Genomic DNA, 10,430 nt, shown 5'->3' on the forward strand with positions numbered 1-10,430 from the left:
ATCAAAGAACTCATGAATGTCACTAAAATGGAGATTCTGTTTCTACATACATATATGTAATTGTATATATATATAAAGTTTTTATTAAATTTACATTAAAAACATGCTTCATGCAATAATCTATGTAAGAAATATATCATATGTTATAATTCCGTAACTGTAAACTTTTTAAATTTAGCCTGAATTCCTATTTCTACGTATTCTAGCTCGAGCTAATTGCATGCATGCCATTTGCTTCAACATTCGATATATTAAACAAGCTTAAATATAAGATCTTTCATATACAATATAATATGCAGTTATTAAGCAATTTATTCTTAACTGTAGCACAATAAATAGTATATAGAATACTTATATTGTGGAGAGAATAAATATTAACATGAATATTAGATGTCAGAATAATTTTCACTATTTAGGAAATAAGTAATAATATTGTCAAATATGTATACTAAGAAATTCCAACTTTATCTATAAGTTTATAATAAAATAATATAGGAGTTCTACACAGCAGACACGAAAATAATGTTTATAGACTTTTAACTGAGAAATATGGTATTTGTAAATTTTTATACAAAAGGTGTACAACATCATTCTCTTATGTAGCAGTAAAGTCAATACATGTATGTTGAGTGTCCCATTTTAATCAATTCATGCAATTATCAATGATATACTCGGTACGTGATTGCAAATGCAATCACTTTAAAAATACTTAGTAATAATATTAACTATTAAGAAGTACTTTCAGTAAATTACTGAATACTCAAAAACAATGTCCATATAGAAGCAATGTAAGAAACAAATTAACTAGCTAAAATTTGATTGTTTTAATACCATGCAGGTTTCGACTACAACACACTGCACATGACAAGGTACATAAGTAATTCATACACGTTTCTCTTTTAATTTTATAGTCATTTAGAGCATTACTTCTCGGATAATATTAAATTAATGTTTGGGAACATTCTTCTCTCAATATTGTATAATAGGTACCTCCTACACTATTGTCATGATTTTAACGAATGCAATTAAATTCTAACATGTGATAAGATTTTTAACAAAGATAATATTTTTCTTTTATCATTTATCTATGTAAACTGTGTTAATAAAGTTTCTTGTATTTAAAAATACACGGATGGCACTACACTACTAATAATTTTGAAAATCGTTGAAAATCTACGAAATTAGATTAATATGTGTTATACATAATCACGCACATAGAAGTTGTATGACAAAGTTTTATATGTCATATAGCTAAAATAATTAATGTTTCTATTGACGTGGTTCGAGATTATATTAAATCAATGATTATTCATGTATTGAAACTCTTTTTACTATTTAAGATAGTAAAAAAATATGACAATCATTTTTTTCCAATATTTAGAATAAAAAACTTTAAATAAAGTGAGTATTAGACAAATTTCATATGCTTTCACGATCTTCTTCACTACCTTTTCATATCTAACTGATTAAAAAACCCTTTACGTAAATTGTACTTGTATAATATTTTTTTAAATTCTGCCATAAACTTATTGGTAAAGTTTTGTTGAAAAGATTTTTGATATCTTTATACATTTTATGTAAAAAATTTGCAGCTAAAAAATATGTTACAAATTATAAGACACACTGTATATAATAAAAGTCTAAACAATATAATGGATATATTTTCTTATATCTCCATCTCCCCGTTGTAAAAATTATGCTTTTACTAAGACTGCAGCCGTTTGGATACCTACTTGCACTGCGCTCTATTTATATAGTTCATATATTTGAACAATCATTTATTAATTTTTCAAAACTGTTAAACTGGGAAATATTTCATTCATAAAAGGGAATGAATATTACAGATAACTATGAATAAAGGAACGTATATACTAATAATTTAATTCAATCAACTGAATGCATGATAATATAGTAAATTATTACATATATCAAGTTTACTAAGGAACATGTACATATATATTACATTTGAAACAGCAAATTCTAAAGGTGCAACTTAATACTGTCACATACAGACGCAAGGAACCTTTTAAACACAAAGATTTGAACTTGAAAAAATTAATTTGATAACACTTGCACTTACACACTTATATACCTGAATGCAAAATGTTTTTGATGCATATATCGTTAACGGATAACAAACACTTAAACGATAATTACGAAATGTAGTTCGTTGCAATTTTTTGAGAACTGTATTGTAAAAATACAATACAAGGGCTACAGGGAGATAGGGCTTATATAGTGACTTGTGTCTTTTGCAATTCTGCAACTTGGTTAGTTGGCAACACTAACACATTAATAGTCCTAAAATCACTCAACATTATTATTAGTAACACAAAACAAACACTTCCTAATCTCAATGGTCTTTCGACTTAGTATTATTAGCATATTCGGAATTCTCTTTAAACTATCCTTTCATATAGTGTAATATAAAGTTGCACTGTTGTACAAAATCGCAAAGCAATTGCAAAAAAGGCATTATTATTAGACACATATTGCACAATTTCCATTGTCATGCACTTTAATCAATTGTATAGCTTGCAATGCTATACTGGCATCTACAAATAATTATAGAATTATATGTGTCAAAAGTGTGTTCTTCTGAAGTTTCATTGTAAAAATCGTTAGTATTGTAATAATAAGAACATATCTATATACTTGGCTGTGCAAGGTATTAACTTGTACCACGTTAAAAAATAAATATGCAATTAAAATATGCTACATTCACTTTAATTATATGTACCTCCGACGATACCGTCTTTTCTAAAGTATTAGTTTTCGTAGAAATAGAGTATATCAATTACAATTCCATAAGAGATGCCATTACAGTTAATAGTGCATGCTTCACTTGATCAAATAAAGCTTGTTGTTTTTAACTTTCAATCTATGACAATAGCAATCTCAAATGGTACAAGTTAACATTTTACTGTAGAATGTACAAAATATAAGAACAGTAATTTTATGATATCATTAAGTATTTATTGAATCCTTGCTTGTTCTAAATAAATGTAATAAATTGAATGTATACAAGCAATTTTTTTCTGGTGTAATAATTTAGAAAACATATATACAGACGTTTGCGTAGTTCGACAGACGGAATGTGGTATAAGAAAAATTTGTTATTAAACCACAACATAGATGTTTATTAATTTATATAAAGAAAAAATTCAGTCATTGTAAATTTCATTTTTAATATCTAAAAGTATCTATCTTTTTGAAATTACACTAATGTGGAATGAACAGATCGATATAAAAGAAATATATCACTTTAAAAACTTGCAAACATATTTCATTTAAAAAATAGATAATAAAATGCACAAGATATGATTACAGTGTAAATTTGGTATATTTTTTTCATTGCTTTCTTCTAAGCATAAAACGGTTAAGTATAATATTCAAAGTAGTTTCTCTTTTCACACATTCAGCTTTTAAAAAACCACCAAATGTTATGCATAAATGTTTTTATCATTACACTTTAAAAAGACGCTTAAACAATTTATATTTGAAGGACGGTATATAAAAATAACATTTAAACAGTTTAGATTAAATCGGTCTTTACGAAATTTCTATTTTAAATCGTTTTTGATTTGACGAGATAGTCAAGATAATTAGTAATACATACAAGTAACATTTCAAGAAAAATTCTTGACTTCATGTTTAATAAATGTAATGAAAAATGATATGTATTTCTATATTTCTAACTGTTGTATTCATAAAACTATTTTTAAATATAATTGTAATATTTATTATTATTATTTGCACTGTGCACGCATTTAATCAGAATAACTTTTCTTTGGAAAAGATAAATTAAAATTTTCAAGATACTTATCTTTTCTCAAGTGGAAATGAGATTATTTTTATGACTATATCGCAAACAAAATATTTGCGACGATAACAGTATTAAAAGATATCACAATTCCTATTAGGATCTAAAAATAAATTCTATGGAATTTTATTGTATTTTCTCAAAAATTTACTTAAATTTTGAGTATTTTAAAAACAACTTGAAACTATTAATTTAATCGTTTAAATATTGGTTAAAAAACTTTAAACTCAGCTTTATATTTTCAACCCTGCATACAATGTATGCATAATATCTGTTATATAGAAAGTAATAAAAACAAATCACAACCGACTTCCAAGAAGAACAATACAGAAAACAACAATACATATATAAGTTTGTGAAACATAAGTACAATATTTTTTACTATTAAACAAAAATTATTATAACTTTAAAATCCATTTACAAGACCCCACAATGTCCATTCCATGCAAACTGGATCACTAGATGTTCATGTTTGAGCTATTTACAGAAGCTTAAGTCATAATTATTCACGTTTAAAATTGTAAATCTTCACATATAACACTATTCACTGATTTCTTGGAAAATTCGACTTTGCAAAAGATGTTTCATATGTACAAATAATAAATCTGTGAAATTTAAATCTTATTTACTTACGAATATTCCTTTGTCTTGTTGACAATATAAAAATATTAGAAGTATTCATACATAAATTACAGATTCTATTATCGGTTTCAATTCTAAAATCTAAATTCCATACTTTTTATTTATGAAACTTAAAATTCAGTACTCTTCTAACATGTTCAAAATATCTAAATTAGTCGTGTAAAATTTATGAAATAAAAATGCTGCAAAGATTTCCGTGTTGCAAAATATTATAATCAGAAATAAAGAGTTCATTAAAAACAGTAATTCGTAAGTTCAACTATTACTTCATGAAAACAGTTTCCACAAACCTTATCAATTAAATCAAAAGCAACTTGCGAAAAAAATTATAATATTATAATACATTTTATTACTCGAACAATACGATTTAATCGATGAGAATCTGGTTCAATTTGATCTGACTTAATCGTCTATATCTTTTACTCCAATTTGAAGGAAATCCCAGACATCAAATGCAAACGTAATCGACTTCGCATGGAATGGACAACCACACCTAACACCATTGTTGTTTTAATTTACTACGCTAATTATTTTAAAAATAAATTCTTCGTTTATAACCATTTGTCATTAAACTGATATTTACATTATAGCACAATTAAAATAATGGCGCATCTCCAAAATTTTAGTCTAATATTCTCTAAACTAAATTGATAAAGAGATATTAATGTTTTATACAACAAAATTATATACTCATTTTATTCCATAAATCTTTAGCGCCGGGGGCAGTCAATTTCCAACATCATCAATACAATATATTCTAAAATATTGAATTCTAAGTAAAGGGTGGATATACATTTTTTGATTTTGTTGTTATGATGAAAAATCGAAATACTTTAGTAATATTTCAAATTATGAAAATAATATAAATATGCACATTTATGTTTGTAAACACCCTATAGAAATATATATTCAGCATCAAACATCGATTTGTTTATCATTTCAATTTCGGAATGAATATTTCATTATCCAAGAGATGAAGAACTTTTTGCATCCTTTTAACGACTCTCTTAACGTATAGCCTATGTCTTAAGAAATACTATGTTCTTGTTGCATCCGTGTAGTGATATGAAATTTGTTTATTATATTAAAAGCAGCATTGATTATTATATTATATAAATTAGAGAAGACAAAAAGTAAACATTTCAGTTATATCATAAAAATAGATTTGAAAGAATTATTCCTACCTCGTCGAAGAAAACCTGTGTCTTCCTAAGTATATGCTTTAATTCAGTTAGCTCCAAGAAATTTCGTTTGAGAGCTTCTGCATTTTGATTCACTTCTCGCAGCTCATTCTCCAATTTCTCAAACGTTGCTTCGAGATCTATCATTTCCCGAGGCTGCGGGGCTTCCGGATTTTCCCCGGTATCAAGCATAGGTATACCGTCTTTCTTAATCTCTTTCTCCAAATACCGTAATTTACGTTCCATTTCATCGCAGCGACGCACTTCATTGACGAATTTTCGTTGGAAAGCATTAACATCTGGATTTAGCTGCAAATAGAATTCGGAACATTATTACGGTTCAACAATTATATAGATTCGGTCGTAAAATAATCAAAAGAAGAATAAACGAAATAGAACTACAGATATTACAGGAATTACTTTTTAATGCATTCAAATTACAGTAGAACCTCGATTATATATAGATAGATTATTTATATATATATAAGATTATTTATATATATGTCTCCTGTTTCTTGTAATTAATGCAGAATATTTTTATTTTGCATAAAGATTCCTAGTCTAACTATTACAAATATGAGAGTCTGTTCAAAATTTATAGAACCAAGATATTTTTTTTAAATAGAGTTATAAATAATAATTTTATACTTTAGTAATTTTCATAAACTGTAATAGGATAGAAAAAAACTGTAGGATAAAATGATTCAACAATTATAAAAACAGTAAAATATTCAATTTTTCTTAAAATGAAAAAACACCAGACTTTCTAACCAAAATCGTAAATTCTCATTTAAAGGCCCAACAATTTGCCAATTTTATATTCTTCCAATTTTTCTACATTTATGTTTCTAGCAGCATGTTTCTAAATGAAGAAATGATTCCTTGAATTTGAGATAGGTTGTCCTAAATGTCTCAAGAACCACTTCATAGTGTCTTAAGAAGAAATCGAAAAAATCATTTTATCGTTAACGTTTCAGTCCGCCTCTCGACAGTCTTACAGGAAAGCCGCAACGCATCAATCAATATCAATTCTTAAAATTTCATTTACGTATTTCCTTATCTTGAATTGTTAGAGTGGCCTCAAGAGTATCAGGTGCATGAGGTGACATATGTACCCGGCTTATGTTCAGACACTCATGCGTATCTTAATTTTCGCACAAACGATCTGGACATATACGTTCGGTAGCTGTTTATAAAAGTTTTAAATCTGTATTCAACGTAGAAAATCAATTCTGTTCATTTTACTTTAAATAGTAAACAATTTCGTTTATCTTTGTCTTAAATTTTACCTTTAACTCTTTAAATAAACCTCTACTAAAATAAGTGATTCAAGTTGAGGAAATACTGTAATTTTGCATCTATGAATAAAATTGCGTATTTAAATTTTATTTTTTTGTTTAATAGGTGACAGTTTACTAGGCTAACATTATGCTAATTTTACTTTAGCAAAACTAAAGTGAACTAATGAATTACAGAAATATGTTACACCTGTTATCTGCTTCATATTATAAAGAGAACAACTGCATAAATTAAAAAAGAATTATGAAAAATATTCAAATAATGTATTAAATTATTTTCTGTACAAAAGAGATCTATTTTATTACATATTTATCACCAGCTTTTTTTCATTTTATTGAAAATTTATGATTCTTTTACCATGTTCATGTCTATATTGATTTACAAAGTTTTATTTCAGTATTTTCCAACTTTATAAAATATACATTGACATGAGTTTGGAACTAAAATTTAGAAAACACATGTTTTAGATATTATTGCACACATTTCATAATATAATATCGAAATAAAATAATCATTTATACTTACAAAGTTAATAAATGATACATTTAGTTTTATCTTAAATAAAACTATTTGCGTGTATATATTTATTTTTTTAATTTAATATTCCTCTTGAACAATCAATGTTATAGGAAGATAAATAACACACTTTGTTAGTTAATATTTTTAAAATTAAGATGTAAATAACTATAAAATATAATTATTATTTACTATATAAATAACTTTTTTAAAATCTATGCTAAATAAAAGTTAATTTAAAATAAAATTGTTCTCACTACTTACATATATTGAAATAAGTACAGTAGATGCTATATGTATATTCAGAATCAGTGAGAAATGTGTCAAATTCACAAGACAAATGAATAAGGATATTCTTTCAAATGTATGCAAAATCAGTCTAGTAGAGATAAATAACTTTGTATAATGAATAAAGTTAACAAAATATATTTTAGAAATAATTATTTCATATTTACACATTGTAACACAGCAATATACTAGAACATTATGACATTAATATTACTAACTTCAGTCATTTCAATTCTGTCCTTATTATAATATACAGAATTTTATTATAGTGCCAGATATTTCTGAAAGTACATATTATCTATGACTCTAATTTACTGATCTTTACTAAATTCTCTGGATATCAATTTCTTCAATACTGCATAAAAGTAACTAATCTCATAAGTAACTTAATATTAAATTATCATCTCTCTCTTAATTGTGAATTCATGATGCATTCTTTTCTTACAACAAGTAGTTCCTACTTTATGTTACATTTACCTTTTTGTTTCAATATTATACACTTGCAAGTGTACTTATAATGATCATATACAAATGACTTCTTCTCAATTTCTTAATTTGATTACAAATCTAAATAGATATTCAATTTTACAATGCTATGTGACACAAATACTGCATTTCGAACATCTTGTATTTGATGTACAAGATCGATACAAATCTTTACACACTTAAAAATCATAAGTTCAATGAAATTAAGACTGAAATTAGGGTCCAGAAATACATGGGAAGTTGTAAAGCAAAGAGGATAGCCAAGGAGTGTTTCAAGGAAAACAGATCAGTTAAAAAGCAAGTTGAAAACAGGATGAAAGAGGAATTTAAAAAAAAATGGATTCAGCCAAGCAGGAGTGGAAGAAATGAAATGTCAAGTAACAAAACAGATAACAGGGAATTTAGGGAGAAGAGACGACAAAAGAATAACTGTCATAAAAAAATTTAAACACTGTATTTTGTATTACAAAAAATTCTTTAACTTAAATATTACATTCATATTATCATCTCACTTCTATAGCAGATTTGTAATATAAAAGTTGATTGCATAAATATTACTCCAATTACATATGAACATACTTCACATGTCTCTTTTAAAGAAATAGTATACATATGAGTGTATGAATTGCTTAAAACAAATTTTATTAAAATCATATAGAAAAATTATTGAATTTGATCATACTTCTATAAAGTATTTACAACATTAAGATATTAATGTCAACTCTAGTAGGCTTCGATTTTATACATTGAGGGAAGATAAAACTAAAAGTTCTAGGTATTATAATTCTATTATAATTCTAGGTAAATAACTTTATAGTTGTCAATACATAATTATTTTGCCAATAGTGGTAATTAATGTACACAACCATGATACATAAAATGTTTTTTTTATATGAGTACAGTGGAATTTTTTAAACGAAATTAAAGTTACAAAAAGAATGTTTGTACAAAAGTTACATGATAAGGCTACATCATTTAGTATTAAAAATTACTTTTGAATGAAGAAATGAAAGATATTTCATGCTTAACTTAATTTTTTTGATGGAATGCTATATTTTGTTCTTCAGAATATAACAGCAGGCACTGTTAACATGATATTAAAAGCATTACCTTTTTGGATTAAAAGATGGAGAAGAATTAAGTTGACCTTGAAATTTTAGTTCTCTGTCCACAAAAAAAACTATTAATACTAGATGATGTAGCCTATCCCACCCAACAACTTTCGTACACACATTTTTTTGTGACTTTAACTCCTAAGACATTCCCCTGTACTCGTTTAAGCTGGGTATCCTGTATACAAGCATCTCCGATTTAGACTACAATCAAAGAATGGAATAATCTACGAATATTTCATTTTTTATATATACATAAGAAATTATTACAGAAAATATCCAGTCATATTAATTTGCTCTGGATAATCAAATAGAAATAAGACTGTAAAATCATTCGAAAATTGCGATTGGTAGACCTAACAAAAATAACTGTATGTTAAAAAGTTAAGAAATTGTTTAATGTTAACATATTCTTATAAAATTCAGCACAAACTTGAAATTTTGTATTGTACCTATATACAGAGATGCCACAACAAATTTTGTAGTAGGATAATATGTATTAAGTGTCATACCAAAAATTATGGATAATTAATATTATAAAATGAAACTTACATCTCGAAATTGCACAAGTCCTAATTCTCCAAGCTCCGAGACACAAGCATAAGCTGCTTCACTTTGCAAAAAGAGTTGACACAAGGTCATCTCCTCGCTTCGAAAAAGCGATCCCATATTTGATTTTGATTATGTTTCAACGACTATCACATTCGATTGATTAAATCTACTAAGAAGACTCTCAGTTCTTTCGAACTGAAGTCAATAAAAAAAAAGAATTACAGTAATATACCAATGACCCACTAATTTAGCACAATTTCCTTCTGATCAACGTCGACCGAAGAAACCAATCTCGTGATTTCTTCTATGTGTATGTGACTAATAATCAATGAACAAGTCACGAGGTAAGGTAGCCATAAACTATAAATTGATGGAACACATTTGTATTGATTCTCTCATTTTTTGTTAACGCCCATGAGCACCACTAGCGACAGCTACAGTTCACAAACTGCGATTCGATATCAAACAGTCGAAATATTTGTTCATCACACTTTAAAAAAACTTACAAGATTGAAACATTTATAAATATTA

At 26.4% G+C, this 10,430-nt stretch overlaps 1 protein-coding gene across 3 annotated transcripts in view; it reads right to left on the reverse strand.

Annotated features, from left to right (window-relative positions):
- Positions 1-10,221, reverse strand: part of Vha100-1 (V-type ATPase subunit a family protein Vha100-1) — a 31,642-nt gene extending 21,421 nt beyond the window's left edge. For all 3 annotated transcript variants that reach the window (XM_078178868.1, XM_078178869.1, XM_078178870.1), the window contains exons 1-2: positions 9,900-10,221; positions 5,650-5,955 (exon numbers count right to left, since the gene is read on the reverse strand). In XM_078178868.1, coding sequence (XP_078034994.1) covers positions 5,650-5,955; positions 9,900-10,016 — 423 coding nt within the window. In that variant the 5' untranslated portion in view covers positions 10,017-10,221. The remainder of the gene's footprint in view (positions 1-5,649; positions 5,956-9,899) is intronic.
- Positions 10,222-10,430: the final 209 nt, after the last annotated feature.

Source organism: Augochlora pura, chromosome 4 (assembly GCF_028453695.1).
Source record: "Augochlora pura isolate Apur16 chromosome 4, APUR_v2.2.1, whole genome shotgun sequence".
Classification (NCBI taxonomy): Eukaryota; Metazoa; Arthropoda; class Insecta; order Hymenoptera; family Halictidae; genus Augochlora; species Augochlora pura.